Below are 19,189 nucleotides of genomic sequence, written 5' to 3'. Positions count from 1 at the left end.
ATACTTTTTTACTAAAAGAGGAAACAGTTGCGTTTGCTTTTGTGTTTTTATAACCTGTATAATGCAAGAAGCAGGTCAAGCACATCAAGAGCTGTGCATCTCTTTGCATGGTGTAGCTATTGAGCAGGTTAAAGAGGCCACACTTGAGGGAACTCTTTCATGGTCAGCTCACATTAATAACATGGTTGCTAAAAGGAGTAGAGACTTTACAGTTATCAGAAAGTGTGCTTATTTTTTTTAACAGAGATGCCAGTTAAACTAGTACAGTCTTTAGTCTTATCACACCTGGACTACTGTCCAGCAATCTGGTCCAGCGCCTTGAAACAAGACCTTGTCCAGCTTGTTCAAAAAAGAGCTGTTTGTCTTGTCCTTCACTGCTCTGTGAGGAACAGTGTGGAGGGGATGGATGAGGGTGGAGGACAGACTGGCATACAGCCTGATCCAGTATTTTAGAAATATCTGTGCCTTAAGAAGACCTGCACGCCTATATTCACAGATAACATACGCTGTTGATAGACACCATCATGAAACCAGATATGCCTGCATGAGAAGCTTTTCACTACCCTTACCGTAGACCAGTGCATTAAAGAAAACTATAATGTTCAGTGCCATGTCGATTTGGAATAAATTACCACTATACTAACAAAGAGCACCAATGATCAAAAAAGAAATCTGTTTTACCAGCATATGATGTAACATTTGTGAAGGTTATGTGTATTTGTGGCACTCACTTGGGTGATGTCTCAGTGTACAACCATGTTTTGTGCAGTCACATATAGTTCATGCAGTTACATATCATTCTATGAGCCTAAGTTATGGTCTCTAATGGTTTGCTCTTGTGGTCTACTGATGGGATGACGTTACTGCAGTAATGACTAATGGGGATCCTGAATAAAGAATAAAGAATAAAGATGGCCCCCAGGTATTTTTACATGATCTAATCTGGTCACAGACGTAACAGCAGTCCAGCTGCTTTTTTAAACTTTCTTGGTTCATTAACAAAACTGAACATGGTGGAGCTTCATTACATGTTGTCATGGTTGTAATCCTGGGACACAGATTTAACACAATGTTTGGATGGAGCACAGATTTATATTGACAGGATCAGAGAGGAAAAACAAAACTTGCTGAAACAGGTTTTAGTGAATCCTGTGTTATGAAGCTACAATATTTTGGGGCAGAAGCATGAATTTACACAATATTTCATTAAAAGAGGGCCTTCAAATATTAACAGGATTTCAGATGAATAAATCAGGACCTTCACAGGTTATTTCCAAACTGGTGACATCTGACGGATTACTGATGCATCTTTTATGATCCTCACTTTCATCATGGTGGTGAGATTTTGGTTGTGGCGTTATCACTGTGAAAAGAGGCATCTGGCTCCCATCTGGGCTTTGTTGTCTTTCTGCAGCACAAAACATATTTTTAAAAGCAAGCAAAAAAAAAAAGAAAACAGCTCTTTGCTTGTTTTTGCTCATCTGCTTTGCATAGAAATCTGTCAACGCAATCCTCCACTGCCCCCCCCCCCCCCCCCCACACACACACACACAATGATAAAATATTCAAAAAAGACACAGAAAATTAGTATGAACATCCAATTATGCTTAATCGAACTGGTTTTATGTAGCTCACATGTTTTTATGCACGTCCAAAGCTGCCTATTGTGGTGTTTGTGATGTTGGGCTGAAGCTCCAGAGAGCTGGTAGGTGGCAGAGGAACCGGAATAGCCTGGCGGTAGACTGTGTACTAATGACAAGAATGAATGATACATCCATGTAAATACAGCAGTCAGTGCAGGTTATATACAATGCAAGGATTTACAAGTTTTACATAAAAATGTAGGTTGTGGATGTTTCCACCAATACCTCTGGGAATTTAATCTTCACATCGACGCTGTCTGCTGAGGCGGCAACAACTGATGCAGAAACCTCCTGCCCGGCATTTCTCTCATGCTGCTGGTAGAAGCCGAGAAGTAAAGCCATGCCTGGGACGTAGCTTTCAATTCTGGGAGAGGTTAAAAAAAAAACTCCTTTAACAATACACACCAGTTTGTGTCATCATTTTAAACACAGAAAATGTTTCCACCGTGCTCTGTAAATCAGAGCGAGCGAGTCGAAGTCATCTTTCACCTCCTTCTTCTCCGGCTCACTCTCCTCTTACTCCTCACATTTTATCTTCCCTGATACAAACTTCACCTTTTTTCCACCGAGGCTCACCTTCTGCCCGTCTCCGCCATGCTCTCCGGGATCCTGGTCCAGTGCACTTTGGCCTTGAGTGTTGGCTTGGAGCCAGGCAGATGTGCAGTTGCATATTTCATTGACATTTTATAGGACTGACATTCAGCTCCCCATCTAATGTGTGCCTAGAGCAAACACAAGAGATCAATCATGAAGGAAGTCTCTACAAACAAAACCCTTGGCTTCAGCCTCCATGTGTAATATGATAAAATACCTTAACTGGCCATCAGTAGGATTTTTAATGTCGAAATTTAACCATCATGTAGTGTGTTTGTAGACAGTGTATTTAAACAGATTTATATGGCTAAATATATCCTAACAACAGACAAGTGGATCTGTTTTATGATGTTTTTGATTCTATTAAAATATATAAAATGCAGTATGCAGACATTTACAAGGCTGCCATGAGATAAAGAGATTTTATAGCACTAGTCGTGTGTCAGCATTCATGTACCCATGTGTCTGGCAGTTAAGAGCAACCTTCACATGCATTATGTAGTGAAGCTGAACTTTGGTAAACTTTGTCTATTTTGAGAAAGGTTAAGAGATAGTGATGGTGGCTGGATGAAATGTAGCTGGTTATTAGATTTTAAAGGTCCAGTGTGCAGGATGTAGGGGGATATATATTGGTAGAAATGGAATATAGTTTAATATGTATGTTTTTTTTAGTGTATGATCACCTGAAATTAAGAACGTTGTGTTTTCATTACCTTAGAATGAGCCGTTAATATCTACATTGAAAGTGGGTCCTCATTCACAGAGTCTGTCATGTTGCACTGCCATGTTTCTACAGTGGCCCAGAGCAACACATTCTCACTCCGACCTCATCACATATCGACGTTTGTCATGGACTTTCCAAGTCCCGACGTAATGTGAAAGGTATCTTGGGTGCATTGGTCGTTGACGTTCCGGGACACCGTGTCAAGTTTTGCCTGTTACATGCATTGTTTCAAAACACACTTCCGTTTTCACAGGAAATTTAATGTTTACATGGAGGCTCTTTCAAATTAAATACAGTATGTCAGTGTAACACCGCAGAGTGACGTTGTTTTTCCTCCAACAACACATGCACATGGTTAGGTTTAGGAAAAAAGAACTGGGTTTGGCTTTATAGTCTTGCGGGTTGCGGTCGGTGTTTGTTGGACCAATCCACCACCACACCTGCCCGCTCTACTCGCACTTTCGCCGCCTTAATTGTCGTTCTTGTCCCGCTGTGTTTCCCACTGACACCACTAAGCACCATTAAAATGTAACGACGAATGGCTGCGTATCATGACAACGTTAAAAGACTGCTTTTTTTGTCAGTGTCTGACGCTGCAAGTCACTGCCAAAGCACCATATTTTGACGACTTAGGAGAGAGACTGGGTTGCCAAGAACAGACAAACCAAACAATGGCTTTAGATAGGGCCATTTGCATTTTCGCGTCAGCCACTGTAATAAGCAGCAAAAGGCGTCGTAAAAATAGTGATTTTTTTTTTTCTTATGTGAAACTGCGTTAATAAGGGTTTTTACTGGTTTAAATCACTGGGTCTGTTTGTTTTGAAGAGGAAGGGACCTCTGCGGATACTTTGGCTGAGAGTTCACGCCTGGCACATGGGAGACGTTTCAGCCAGTTGCGATCTGTAATCCTCACTGTTAGACGCCACTAAATCCTACACACTGTTTCTTTAAATGTTTTAAAGGTTAAGGCTAGCAATTACTTATTATTTTAGTCTTTTCAGGGAAAATATAATGGCAATATTATTCTTTAAACTTCTGACATTTAATGCACACAGATAGAAATAAAATAGTATCCCGTGTGTTGTATATCTACCTTTGCCTCGTCATGGGCATCCACAGTGGTGTCAACGCACATCTTCCAGTTGGTGTCTTCCCCGACCTGGGACACAATCAGCTGGGTGTTCTGAATGTTTGCCTCAGGTGTGTAGTAGAAGGCTGCATCATAACCCTCGGGCTTCTGGTTGCCACTCATGGCCAATGCTTTGATATTGAACACAGCTTCAGGTGTTGAGTCCGAACCCTATGGAATATGATAGAAGGCAGTCCAGTGCGCTGTGGGTTGGTGTGCATCACGTACAAATGTGCAACATATCAGTCATCTTATGTCATGTGTGGACCTGAGCATTTTTTATCGTATATGACAGTAAAGCAACACTTTCTATGGAGTGCTTCATGCACACAATTAGCTGCAGTCATAACTTGAACCACTTATTTTCATGGTGATGGGATCATGAATCATTAGTACAGCTGAAACAATTTACATGATGACTGCTCAGTGCAAACATTTTTGGGTCACTCTCTGTGGAGCATGTGTGAGCGTACCTCCATTATGTTGTCACGACGGCTGTGAGGAGATTCTGTGACGCTCGAGGCTGAATCAGAGGTCAGATTTACTCGCTGGGTGGCTTCCTGTAAACACAATTAAGCAACAGGAGAATTTGAATGGATTAAACACCAGAGCAGGTGCACAGATAATAACATTGCAAGGGTAGCCAAATACCTTGGAAAGCCTCCTCAGAGTCTCAAGCAGTTGGCGTGCACTCATTGGGTCTCTGCTCGGGCCAGCATTAACCTCAAAGTGGATTTTGTCAACAGCTTTGATTGCCTGTGCTAATAAAGGTATACAGGCTACGTTAGGAAAGAGTTAAGAAAGAAATGTATCAGGCAACACAGCAACATGCAATCCAGTGTCTGTTTTCAGTGGTTCCTGTAAAAGTATTTTAATTTAAACATTATGCAAAACCAAAACAAGCAGGAAATCTCATATGTGTGTATGTGCGTGGGTCCCTCGCATAAGTCAGGAACCATTCATCCAATCTACTTCACATTTGGCAGGTGCAATGCTGAAGACCCAAGGATGTGCATTGTCAAATTTGGCTCTCTACAGTGTCAGGGACACTGGGGGCTTTAGGCCTCTGCAGCACGTTTTCATCTATGCAAGTATTCTGTATCGCTCGCTATGGTACATTCCACAGATGTAGAAAGAGACCAGAGATTTTCCATGTTTCAAACATTTCAAGCATAAGCTATGTAACGTTCATGATGAAAGCTTGTGTTTCTGAACCCAAAGAAGCGCTGGGCTCTGCAGAGCGAGCAGCATGTCAGCCATGTCGAGTTACCCTGGCACGACACCGGCTTAGCTGTGGCTCACTGACTGCAGTTCAGACGCTGGATGTACTAATGTTACAACCAAGTTTGTCTTCACTTTCCTGGAGTCAATGAGCACGAGCAGATTGCCCACAGGATAAGCATAACTCTGCCATTGCATCTCAAAGTGTGAACATTTGCCATGTAACTTACAACACTAACAATGTGACCGCAAGCTGAATAACTAAAAAAAAAAATCATGCCCTACTCTATAAACTAATACAACTGCTTAGCTTACTTCAGCTTTCTTACTTCTTCACTGTCTGATTGTGAGTAGCCGTGACTTGAGTGTTATTTTCAGGGGCAGATTTAGTGATGTGGGGGCCCCAGGCAAACACTGTCTTGCTTTCCTGTCTACCCATCCTTTAACTGGGAATGTTAGTATTTGCAGTGGTAGAAGAAATAGTAGAAGTAGAAGTAGTAAAACTATTAACTTTTAAACTTAAAACTATAAATACCACACAACGAAAGTAGGCTACTGCATTCAAATTTTCACTTAAGGTGAAGAGAGTAAAAGAGGAATAATCAACACAATGTACCTTTACTTAACATCTGCCTATGGTGGAGCCAGTGTTGGACAGTAACGCGTTACAGTAATAATGTTACTTTTTCCAGTAACGAGTAGTGTAACTAATTACGAATGAAATTTCAGTAATAACGTTACAATTACTCTAAAACCAACGTTACTTTTGTTATCACATCACTACTGACTTGAAACACATCAGATCACATCAGCGGGCTCATTTTCCTAACCGTCGTGCTGCGCACGCACGTCACAAAGCAGCTAGCTACTTGAAAACGTTAACCTTAATGGTTGAAAATTTATTCCCAATACTTTGATTTTGTTGGGAGGAAAGATGACAAGAACACTGCTGCTGTAGTCGGACTAAAACTCTTACCACAAAAAAACACATCCTCAAACCTCCGGTCTGAAAGCACAACAACGCTAAGCTCCAGGAAATACACCCCACCAAAGGTGAGCCGTTCTTGGCTGCAGATGTTAGCTGGAGCCCTACATTGGCTAAACAACCAAAACTGGATTTTAATGGTGGAAGCTGCAGCTACAAAGACATAATGAAGCTTGTGCCTGGATATGTTGTGGATTAAATGTTGCTCCACGAGTGACAGACTTGTAGGCAGAGCCTCGGGAAAATACCGGTCACAGGCAACTGAAGACACCAGGTAAATAGAAGCTACCCAGCATTAGCTACACTTACCAGCGATTAGCCTGATATTCACACAGAGACACATATCTGTATTTAGGGGAGATACGGAATTACAAACTTTATGGGGTCTAACTAAAAAAGTAATATAACGAATAGTTAATCGTTATATTTTGTGAGTTAATTCTGAATCTGCAATGTAACCAGTAACATGTCTCTGTCAGGCATATGTAGTGGTGCAATGTTTTCCTCTGAGATAGAAGTACACAGCAAGTTCTGTTGAGATGCGTATTTAAGTGCTCTAGGGGGCTTCTGTACAATCAGTTAGAACAGCAGCATCATTCATTTTTGTCATATCCAAACATCATAATAAATCTGAAACTGTTTGGGGTCCAGGTGTGTTGCTCAGGACCCCAAGAAGAAGAGTATCAAGTGTGAAATTGTTTGAATGAGTAGTTCTTGAAAAAGGATCAAGCAGCAATACCCCAGGCCAAACACCTGGCCTGTTTTGAACAGGCACTGTACTAGTTCATAAAAAACAACAATTAAGAGTATCTTAACTCTCAATGAAAATCTTGTTCTTGCAGACTTCTGGTAGCTTAAGTTGCTGCAGTGATGTACAAGTGTGTCAGTACAAAGTGACATCACTCTTGTGTGTGGTTCCAGGTGCAGCAGAGCACACTACTGAACACAACCTGCCAGAGGTGCATTGTGTCTCATGCAAGTTTAAGCCAATGCTCTCTCCTAGCTAAATGACAGACTATGTCGATTTCCACCAGCTAAAAAAAAGAAAGTCATGTGACCAGCCCCAAAACTACATCTATTACTATTTTAATGGTCATTTTAAGCTCATTCTTAACATCATAAAATGGTTGTAGTTTCGCTCCAACACTCCCTGGTTAGGTTTACGCAAAACATCTTGGTTTAGCTTTATGTAATCATTATTAGTTATGTCACTAACATAGATAGCGAAGCTTGCTACACTTATATACTAGGCAATGTTGTTAAAAGAAGTCAAAGCTGACTGTGGGATGCAAACACCAGTCTCCTGGGTCAAAGTCCTGTGGTTGTTTAAAATTTGTACAACATGTCATGGACTTTGTCGCTTTTTATGCTACATAACATGACTTCCTCCTCTGCTCCTCTAATATTTACTAGAGGGCATTGCCTTACAATAAACGTAAGTATAGGATCGTAATAAGCTCTTTGCACAGTTGACCAATGTGGTGTTTTTTTCCATTAGAGTGGGCTGGTTAAGCAGTGTTTTGCTTGCACTGCTAAATATTTGTTACATTCTTGAGGCCATATACGTTTGTGATGTTTTTTTGGATTGTATGAATGTGTTGGACTTGTTGTGCATACCTGGGACTACTTTGAATGCCATGTGGGTGTATCCCAGGAAATAGTAGAGGGGGTATTCCTCGTGATAATACTCTCTCCTTAACTCAGACTCCACACACAGACCAGCTCCATAAATGTTACTCTTGGTACACATTTTGGATATTGGATGCCAGGTGTTTGCTGCCAGGATCTATTGGATTGGGGGAAAATTACAAAGATTGAGTTCTGTAAATCTTAATTATTTTTACATTAACAGTAATCTTACAAAGGTGATGACTGTACCTCATCTGACTCAGGCCTCACAACTGTGGGGTCCTTGCGGACGACTTCATGATTGGAATCAATGGCTGTGGGCATTATTGGAGTCATTTTAGCCAAAGCTGGCTCTTCAATGTTCCTGGAGACTGCGTACACATTGGAGCTGTTGGTTGGAAAAGAAAACATGGCACATTGACTGCATTATGGGTAACTTTTATAACACTTAAAGCACAATTGTATAAACCACATGGCATACATTGAGTCCCATTCATTTTCGACTCAATATATAGGTAAGAGGAACTTTTTCAGGCTCTTACTTCAGAGCAGTGCATGACAAGAGTTGCAATATGAAACAGAAGTTTGGTCTTGATGTGCTGCTCTCCATTTAGCAAGGAAAAATGTGTTGATTGAAGTACAAGAATTAATATTTTGAATTTGTGAATTAATTCAAGATTGTGATCCTTATGTGAAACCATTTCCTACTACATGCCTAAAACATACCTGACTGAAAAGAGTTCAAACTCTTTTTTGCATGAAGGAATGTCGAGTTGAAACTTCTTCTCTCTGACATTAATCTTGACAGCAAAGTTCCACGGGATAGCAATGGGCGATTTGCTCTTAAGCTCAGTACCGCACTGGAACAGCTCTGTGTTGATCCCATAGAAAACCCAAAAATCCTTTGTGAAACTAAAAAAGAAGAGGTTAATTCACTTGTTTTAACTCCACAATATGGCTATAAATGGTATACAAAAGCAATTTTGTTTGCTTTCTGTGATAATTGCTTAATGGTCTAGTGTGCAGGGTTTAGTGGCATCTAGAGGTGAGGTTGCAGGAGAACTACGATGGCTGACGCGAAAACACAAAAACATGACTGACCCTATCTAAAGCCAGTGTTTGGTTAGGGTTTGCCTTTTCTGGGCTACTGCAAAACAACATAGCAGACTCTGTGTAAGAGAACCTGCTCTGTATGTGGATATAAACAGCTCAGGGTAATGAAAACAAAAACAACTGTTATATTCAGATTAGTATAAACTAATGGAAACATAGCTATGTATAATATATATAACTTCTGCCAACAGATGCCCCTAAATCCTACACACTGGACCTTTAACATGATGGAAGTAGTATTTTACCCAATAAAACCATCAGACTCCAGTGAAATGTCAGAAGTCAACAGTTGTCCAAGATGTTCAGTCAGTGGTGGATTTACTGTGGCTTTGGCTGCATAAGAAAAAAATGACTTTAAAAATGATTTACATCAAATGAAATAATAATTTTAGTCATCAACCAGTGCTAAGTCAATTTGTGAGGTGGTCCTTTGCTGTAGGATTTGACTTCTCACCATTAACTGTTATCCCATTGATGGTTTCGTAATATTTGCTAATCTCCAGGGGGAGACCAAGGGTGGTAGCTTGGAAGTAGCGAACCTCAAAGATTAAGAACGGCTTTGTCCGATGCCATGACACCCCCTTCTGTAGATTCTCGATCACAGCCCACAGAGGGCTCTCTTTCCCTGCAGAAGGACTAAGAGCCTGCGGGCAGGATCACAGGAGAACAGCATGTAACAGGCTTTGTACACACATGGTCCTTTTTGTTGACTGTGCTTCGACACTAATGTTTGTTCTTCAGTTATTCTCTCACCATGATGATGTCCTGAATGGTTGCTTTGTTAAGATCAGCAAAGAAGCACTCTTGTCCAGACGCGCGAGAATAGGCGGACAGGATGGGCTTATCATTGGGCAGAATTTCCCAGTTTTGAAGCTGAAAATGGCACAGCACAACACATAGCTGACACATCACAGCACAGTTCTGCTTTTGCCTCAAAGTCATAGTTATACAGCTCACTCACCACATTTAGAATAGCCTGGAAGTCACTGAAACTAAGATCTCCTTTAAAACTAGGGATGCCGGTGTCAAGCAGCTCCTTAAGTCCTTCAGCACGGACACCAATCTGCAGCATAAAAAGAAAAGAAGATTACTATTCACAATTGGGAAGACACTTCATCTTCAATGAAAGTCTCAGTGTATGGCGTCGTACCTCCAGAAGCTGCAGAATTCTACCAATGAAGTAAAATTTTCCTTTCAACATGATTTCAGTGGGGAAGTTGTTTGTTGCACTTCTCAGCATGAAGACTTCAGCAGCAGTACCGATTAGGAAATCATCTGTATCGGGGGGAAAAAGCAAATCGTCATGCACTGGTTTCAGATGAATCAAAGAATCTGTATTTGAGCGTACCATTAAACCAGTCCATGCGCACTGCTTTGCTGTAGTGATAGCTGAGACGACCGAATTTAGGGGCCAGGATTTTCGCGGCTACGCTGCAGGCAGTTGAGCTGTTGTAGAGAACAGAGAAATAGATGGTTAAAAGCTGGAGAACACTGGAAATAATATGACATAAACAATAATGGTTATAACTGCCTTGTTATGCTCACAGGAATTGGTTGTTTGGCGTACTGGATCTGGCAATGCTTCTCAAGTAGGAGTATGCAAAACTGACAAGATGGAGGTCTTTTTCCTCCTGTAGATGTCCAGTTACTGTGGACACTAGAGCCATTGATGGCTTAGTGTCAAACAAGATCATGAAGGCCAGCATGCGTATCTCAGTGGTTAGGTTCTTCTGCACGAACAGATTCAAGGTGATGTCTTGGACCTGAAAACACAAGTATTACAATGATTAGGAGTTCAGAAAGACTGCACGTTCAACCACCCACTGCTCTGTATTTCTGTTTTCCTCCAACACCGTCTCTAATATTTTCTGAAGAGACGATGAACTTTAAAAATCCAGATTACTGTAAATGTTGGAGATATAAATACGGAGATAATTGTGTATCTCCACAATGCAAAGATAACGTGACAATAGCATGAATCAGATTTGCCATTTTCACATTGTTGAAAATTATTCTTACCTGCCACAATGAAGAAAATTAAATTCCAGGATTAGAATAACCTGCACTTTTGTTTAAACGCATTGCCAATTTGAATTTGACCTTATCAGAAAATTACATTTTTAGCTCGACTGTGGAACACAGAGCATGCAATTACCATAAACATGATTCATATGAAAACCTAGCATATAGCTGTGATAAATGAACATCTTAGAAGTCGCCTTTATTCCTGTATGTTATATATATATAGTTACACTGTGAGGGTCTCTGGCAGCTATGAGTCTCATAGACTGCACGGCAGCACTCAGCACACGAGGTGGAAGATCCACAGGGGTGGCAGCAACTCCGGGGAGGAAGCGCATGATTGTTTTAATGCTGCCTGGATGACCTGCGTTCCCCAGAGCTTTCAGAGCGATGACCATGTTTTCCTCATTGCCATTCCTCAGACTTTCCACAGCCATGTCCAGCAGTGGCTAGTACAGATGTAAACACATGTGCAGTCAGTTGTTACAAATAGACTACATTATGATTTTGCACACAGATAATTCTCATCATATACCAGGAGAAGTTACGGTACAAAGGAAAGTAAATTCTTCCTCTGTCTGATTACCTGCACAGCAGATACTGGACAAGGTGTGTAATAGGCACAGTGCTTGTACACCAGAGAGCCATAGGAAAGCACCACTGTATGCCACAGATAGATGCTGGATTTGCTAAAGGGCATGCTGAGGAACATCTGTGAAAGAGAGACAGAGACATTTTGACATGATCTGTTATGATTGCATGGTGACATTTGTCAATATGCAAACCATTTCTCTGTCTTTACAACTCGTTTCTACAAAGCTCCGTGTACGTGTGCAATTGAACCATAGCCGTTCATTATTATGGGACCTTCCATGATCTCCAATGTGTTTGCAAAACTCCTTCTGTTTTTTTGGTTTGGAATTTGCCCAGAGTAGACTGAAAACTGTAACTTTTGCTGCGCCACAGGAAGTTGGCTTAAAAACAAATAAGCTAGCAGGCTATTTCAGTTGGACAGCTTATTAAGCTTACATTGGTAGCATGCCAGCTGTGTAGCATATAGAGTGCATGCATCATGGTTCATATGTCTTTTAACAATATATTGGCAACATAGCTGGCATGCCAAGCTCCTCACTTATTTGTTACCATGCACTGTTGGTCCTGTTTTTGTCTTGATAGTGCCCCATGCACATACTCCATCAGACAGTGAAAAACAGACAAAATTGACTTTTTGACTTTTTAGAGTTTCTATTAGGGCTGCCTCCTGACAGTCAAAGATTCAAATCATAGTTGGAGAACCTTCAGTTAAGATTTTTTCAAGTCAAATGGTCATTTATCCTGTGTACTTCTGGTGACATTTTGGTCCCCAGATTTAGCTTGACGCTTTCATGCTGCTCTCCAGTATAGTCAGCTGCAGACCCAGACCCAGAGTGAGTCTGTCAGCTGTCTGGAGGAAGAGAGAATTTGCCCGGTCAGGCTCAGAGACAATGATATTTGTCTATTTGTCTTCTGCTCAAAGTGGTGAATTTACAGTTCACAGCAACTTGATTTGAAACAGTCTCTGGCTTTTATTTGATATCTAGTGTCGGCAAATTTTTTTGCACACTTCTGATCCATTGTTAACATTGTAAGCATGCATTAACTTGGGTTGACTTGTTTAGTACTGTATATCTCAAGAATGTCACTGTCACCATGAACATTTCACTGAGCCCCGTTCAAACTATCAAACTCTACAAGGAAAAAAGGAATTAGTTGAATAATACTACTGAACAACCAGATCTGATTTAACTGACATTATTCTGAGTTGAGTACAGCTCTAGTTTTTATCAGGCAGCAACCTCTGGGGCTGAAAAATGATGCCCTCTACAAATGAAAATTAGCTTATAGCTAACTCTGGTACAGCTAAGTAACTGATTACTATCCCTGTTAAATAAATAAATAAAATAAGTGCCAATAAGTGCAGTTCCCCTAATGTCCACTTGAGGCTGGCTCCAGATGCGAGTCAATTCCCATATATGCCCATGTAAAATGCCCAACTTTACAGCAGATATAACTATATTTACAGTCTGGTGCAACAACAGCTTTGGTCTCTGCAGCTAATTTCCCTCTTTATGACAAATGTACGTGTTTACATTTTAATAAGGCTTAAAGTTAAGCATAAATAAGGGCGGGACACATTGACTGACAGGCTGTCTGCAAGCATCACCACAGTGTGTAAGTCAGATCCAAAGCTTCACTTTCTCATCCGAATTTAGTCCATTTTGTCCCCAAACAAACAAGATGGCGATAATCAAAATGCCAAACTTGAGGCTTCAGATCAGGAATCCATAAAGCAATGGCTGACTTTACAGTAGCTAGGCTATTCTAAACAGTTTGTGTTTTCTATCTTTATTTTAACTAAAGAGATGCATTTCCTTGGGGTAAACACTAGGGGGCGTACTACATGTATAACATAAATTATGGACACAAACAAAACTGTGTGGAAACAATATGTTAGGATTAACTCACTTTAGCCATCTCAACCAGATCAGGAATGGCCTTGAGATGGTTAATGGACAGCAAAAGGGTTTGCAGAGCTTCAGTTGCAGATATGTCTTGAGCCTGGAACCTCGCTTCCAGGAAATTCAGGATTCTGGCATCATTGACCTCAACAACCATGTCCAAAAACCAACGTCTAATAACGAGTAAAGAGAAGAAAAGTGATTGAATCAGACAATACTTATGATAACTATTATCCTTCAAATAAATAAAGGGAGGATATGGAAAAGATAAAAGTGTGAGGATCAGTTCAGATGTGGCATTTAATTGCACATGTACAAGATGAAATACAAAGTGTCAGTTGCTACCTAAATCTTAATGAGCAAGAGAAGCAGTCTCTCAGCCATCACCTTTCTGTCATCATGCCTCACATGATAATAAATCATTCATCGATGGTAACGTGCCAGACTAAATCCCTCCTGAACTAAGTGGGCGGATGCTCTTCAATTAACCATTCTGTTGAGTGGATCACTATCAGATTTGAGAGATGGCCTTGAACTATTTTGTTCTCCATCTTATAATACTGTAATGAAAAGCTTGGTTAAAGGTTATCTATGAAGGAATTTCACTTTCAAACCTTCCTGCAGTGTTCTTAATGGGTACAAAGACATGCTGAATAAAATACTTTTTGAATTTCTGGTTACAGTCAAGTTTAAGCAGCTAATATAATTGTCCCCCCTAAATAAATCCAATCATAACGTAGCATCGAGCCGGCTCAGACCAGGGTCCGACAACAACACAGCTGTGCTCCATTGACTCTAATGCAGTCGTTTCAGATTTGCTTCATTTCCAGGCTGGTTTTGTGGATTTGGAGCTAAATGTTGTGTCCGGGGCACATCGTGTATTAATAACACTCGTTACCCGGAGAGGTTGGAAAAAGATATACGTTTCTTCCTTGTTCCAAAACCAAAATCAAACCCTGAAAAGTGTAGGGTTAGCTAGCTAGCTACTGAAGATATAGCCTACTGAATGTATACACATGCTGCTTTTGCTTTTTAATGATTATAACAGTGAAACAAAGACCGACCCTGCTGTACAGGAACCAGTGAAGGGAAGCAGGGAAACTTTGCTCATATTCAGATAGTTCGGCTTTAGCTTCTAACTATCTTTGTCTTTTTAACCTGTTGTTGCTGCTGAGTCAGTTTGACATCCTGGATATATCCTTCAAACACAGACTGTAGACCCCTCTGTCTGCTTCTCTCTGGAATCACTGTTTCATTTTCCAAAAATATGGTAACATTTCTTTAGGGAGTGCAGTTAGTTACAGTGTGGGCTCCATGCTTACTGCGACAGCTTGACAGACCAGACCACCTTAGCAAAAGTTCTGTGTGCAGTTTGTGCATGTCATGTTGCTGCAGCCCAGCAGAAGCCATTGCGTGACTGTTGTGGGTATAATCAGTGTCAAACTCTGTATTGTCTCTCTATTTCATTCCTTTCAAATGCATTAAAATGTTAAAAACTAGAATGGTCCATGGGTGTTATTTAGGCAGAATTGTGAAGTGTTAGCATGCCATAACAAGGTCAGAAAAAGTCACTGAACAATATGTCATACAATGTCTTTAAAAAGTCACAGTATGTACACTTTAACTGTTGTCCTCAATCACATGCTGGCTAAAATGGCCCACAATTATCAAAACATTTTGAACCCCTGATCTAATTTTTTTATTTCAAAATGCTCTAAAATGTTCGGTTTAGCTGTAAAGTGTAAAAATTTGGTCAAATATCGTCTGCTCCAATGTTAAATATGTAAACATGACCCTGGTGAAAGACCCTTAAAAAGTGGTGTGGCTGCTACTGAGATATTTTCTTCAAATTTAGTTTTTCATATATTTTTTTCATACATTTTACATTTAAAATTTATGTTATATTCTGAATATTTTTTTTTCAGAACTTGATCAAGCCCTGTTTTCTTCTTTACAATTCATAATTGTCCACACTGTGTGATAATCTCATACCTATGCTCTTCATTTCCTGCAAGTTGCTTCCACATATCCTCCAATCCCTCATAAGGCATCGCTCGCAGGAGTTGATACAGCTTTATAGCCTCCTCTGTAGTTGCACTGTCAATCTGGTAGCGATTAACCTCAGCCAGATGCTTGACCAGCTCAATAGCCTATAAAGAGGAACAGAGAGTACAGCTCTAATTGGTTAATTGAACGCTGCTAATCCTGTATTTATTTTAACTTCCTGCTTCCTGCTCATATCAGGAAAGATTTTACAGACCAATGAATGTCATGTAGCAGCAGAATATCATTATCACCTTTGGCACTGGGTCTTCTAGGCTCTGCATCATAATGGGGACATTAACTTCTGAGCTGACAAACTTGTAAACAAGGTTGCCCTTGCTTTCCATTGGCCCAAACGTGACGGCTCTCGCTGTGTCACTCACGCCGAGCAGCACTATTTCCTTCCTGCAGGAGAAGTTATTTAAAGCAGACGATTTGTATGGCAGACGAGCATTACGGGTGAGAGGCGTGTTGTGCAGATATTTCCTTGTCTTACACGGCTTGCATCTTGAAACTGCCGCCCTTCACATTGAAGGGACTGAAATGCTGCTGCTCCAGGCCATGAGCCCTGGTAATGAGGCCTCCCTCTGCTGTTGGCTTGACTGTGTAAACATATCTCACTGTTGAAATGACAGATTCCCCTCTCTAGATTGGAGGACACACAAACAAAAATAGCTCTGACTTTGGTCTGCTTCATTTATAATTGTGGAATCAGATGCATCTGCGGAGAGATAAACAGACCTGCTTGGCAACTTCATCGAGCACAGCAGTGGCCATTCCTCTATACATGGCTGCTCTCTCCTTGCAGTTAATGACATCCACAACCTGAGTGATGGTCATTTCCTTTGTTTCCCCGTTTTCTTCAGTTGCATAGTTACTCTGACACTTGCCATGGATGCCAGCCTGCAAACACAGTTAAACAAGTTTTATTACATTTTTACACATGCTGTTTGTTTAATTGATAACAGTTTATTTGTCAGCAGTGACTCACCTCTTCGAGCTGATAGACCCTCTGTGTGGTCTTCAGAGTGACTTGGAACAAACCCAGTATCCCTCTCACAATGTTGACAATCGTGTCAGGAATCTCAGCAGCGGCATTGATGTTACTAACGTGTCCACCAGCATAGTCAAACATGAAGGGTTTGATGAGATGGGCAGCAATATGCTTGGTGAGCTTTGGGGAAGCATTAAAGCTGTTTTTCCCCGGGAAGCCATTGAACTCCTCGAAGGCCAAATCTGAAAGCTTTGAACCAGAGATCGAAATAATATGTTTTAGTGCTCATGTGCCACAGTGACGAGTATTTGTCAAGTCAACATGAAAACTCTCCAATTTTCTTTGTCAGATGAAGCACAGCAGGTGTATGTACTGATAATATATATCCAACAACATTTGAACACATCATCTGTTTATGATTGGAAGATGACAAAAAGGAAGGTACTGCGTTATAGATGCACAAACAGTCCACTGTTGCTATGCAGACATTTCTAACAAACAAAATCTCAACAGTTTAAACTTATTAGGCGGTTTACAAAGAACTCTGTGTCATATTTACACCATAAAAAGTTATTTTGGGGAGATTACAGGCTGTACAACCTTTCAACAGATGTTTATTACATTGACCTCCAAAGTATTTATGATGTATGAATAAAAAATGAATGACAAATGATACGATGCCAATTACTTTACTTGAATTATTAATCAGAAAAAATGCAGTAATTAACAACCTGTTTATGAAACAATGCTCGATGAGTATTTTTAAGTTTAAAAAACATATTCTGAGAGAGTTTGTAGAACAATGTATGGTCAGTCTTACCTGAAGGAGGAATGTTCGTTCAGACACACCAGCGATCTTGAGCTTGCACGTTATTCTCACACCAGATTCAGCAAGGTTTGGCATCCCGAGTCCAAAATTCACCATTCCCTCATATCTGTACTCGTAGGTTTTCTTTGGGTTCAGGCTGAGCTCTGGAATATGTTTCCAAAATGAAATGCGATTTCACTTCTTATGGAAAGTTTTGGAAAAAGATTATTTTGTGTTCTTACAATGATGATAAAAACACTCACCGTATCGGACACTTTGACATGCTGAAGGAATAAAAATCAAACATTATGTCAGCATTTATGAGAATATCAGCACATTTTGTTATTTTGTTCAATCTAGGGGACAACATGTTAAAGTAAGAACACTTATTTCCAACTTGATCCCAAGATATTAAAAAAATATATATATATGATAAAAAATAAATGAACTGAAGTTAAAGAATTATGAGGCTGCATTGTGATATCGTCCTAAAAACTAAAATCATATGAATTAATCAATGAAAACTCACTGGCCAGGGCCACAAGGCAGCAGAAGAGGAGCCCCTTCATGTTGAAACTGAGGAGTCGGAGATCACATTTCAGGCTCGTCCTTTATATATACCAGCGTGGGTTTTGATTTGGGAAACTGGTTGCAGTGAGAGCTTGTGATCAGGACATAGGTCTGGTTGAGACAACTGACTGATTTAAAGTAAACACACACGAGAGCCATGTTGACCTGTGACATTGTCGGAGTGACACGAGAGAACTGTCTCAACAGTTTTGTAATGACAATAAATGAGCTGTCGTGACGGCTCAGTGACAATTTAACCTTTTTGATTGTGCTCAAAGATAAATAAATATAACCATGGACACAGAACCAGTGGTAGAAAAAAGTATCCTGACCCTGTACTTAGGTAAACGTGCTAATACTACACTGTGAAAATCTCCACTACACGTAAAATGTTGGTGAAGATTCTCAGTCATCCAAGTCATGGTAATCTTAAGTGCTATATCATAGGCAACTGCACTTGCTTGAGTTTCTTGAAGACATTTCACCTCATCTAAGAGGTTTCTTAAGTTCAGAACTGAACTGAAACATCTTCAAGAAACTCAAGCAAGTCCAGTTGCCTCCAATATAGCACTTAAAACTGCACATAAAAGCATTCAAAACCTTTCTTAAGTAGGTGTGTAAGTATTATCAGCAAAGTCTACTTAAAGTATCTCAAGTAAAATAATTGATTGTGCAGTAAAATGTTCCCTGTCAGTGTTTTACAATCATATATGAAGTTACTGAGTAATAATATTGCTGCATTAATGTGTATGTTGCATTTTACTGCTTAAGATTGAGCTAATTTATCTACTTTATATGTTGGGGAGTTTAATCTACAGCAGTGCGTCATGTTCTATAAGATCATTTTAGCGTCTCTGTTCTATAAGAACTACTTACCTCTATAAAGTCTGAAAAGCAGCCCTGTTTTCAGTGTGACGATGAATTTTCCAGCTGATCCGAGTGAGTTTTCAAACAGTTCATTTAGCTTAAGCAGCAGAGAAATAGCAGAGGGGGGCAGCTTCTGGAGCTCCAGCCCTGAATGCTTACTCAAAAGCCCGCAAAAATCCTTTAGGTTTTTAAACACCTTCAGCTTTATTATTCAGATAACAATATCTGCCCATGGTATTGATCCTTTTATGTTTTTGCCTACATAAATCTAGTATTGAGTAAATAGTCTTCTGTTGGCGTCACATTCAGTTCAGAGTATTGAAGGCTACATTTATGTGGCATTGTTGAG

The 19,189-nt window shown here is 40.2% G+C and overlaps 1 protein-coding gene across 1 annotated transcript; it reads right to left on the bottom strand.

Annotated features, from left to right (window-relative positions):
- Positions 1–1,124: 1,124 nt before the first annotated feature.
- Positions 1,125–18,068, bottom strand: vtg3 (vitellogenin 3, phosvitinless). The gene is made up of 28 exons (XM_033621074.2): positions 17,933–18,068; positions 17,667–17,687; positions 17,416–17,567; positions 16,593–16,844; positions 16,343–16,504; positions 16,098–16,246; positions 15,856–16,006; positions 15,551–15,708; positions 13,566–13,731; positions 11,647–11,772; positions 11,291–11,509; positions 10,584–10,801; positions 10,387–10,484; positions 10,189–10,313; positions 10,000–10,101; positions 9,792–9,911; positions 9,493–9,682; positions 9,284–9,371; positions 8,652–8,837; positions 8,175–8,313; positions 7,914–8,082; positions 4,742–4,851; positions 4,564–4,650; positions 4,055–4,261; positions 2,220–2,365; positions 1,869–2,007; positions 1,636–1,749; positions 1,125–1,408 (listed from the first exon to the last, which is right to left on the bottom strand). The coding sequence occupies exons 1-27, from the start codon at positions 17,970–17,972 to the stop codon at positions 1,642–1,644; spliced, it is 3,828 nt and encodes a 1,275-aa protein (XP_033476965.2). The 5' UTR covers positions 17,973–18,068; the 3' UTR covers positions 1,125–1,408; positions 1,636–1,641.
- Between the last annotated feature and the right edge of the window lie 1,121 nt (positions 18,069–19,189).

The sequence above is a fragment of the Epinephelus lanceolatus genome, chromosome 6 (genome assembly GCF_041903045.1).
Source record: "Epinephelus lanceolatus isolate andai-2023 chromosome 6, ASM4190304v1, whole genome shotgun sequence".
NCBI lineage: Eukaryota > Metazoa > Chordata > Actinopteri > Perciformes > Serranidae > Epinephelus > Epinephelus lanceolatus.
The sequence above is the reverse complement of the archived record's forward strand: the minus strand, read 5'-3'. Positions and strand labels throughout refer to the sequence as shown.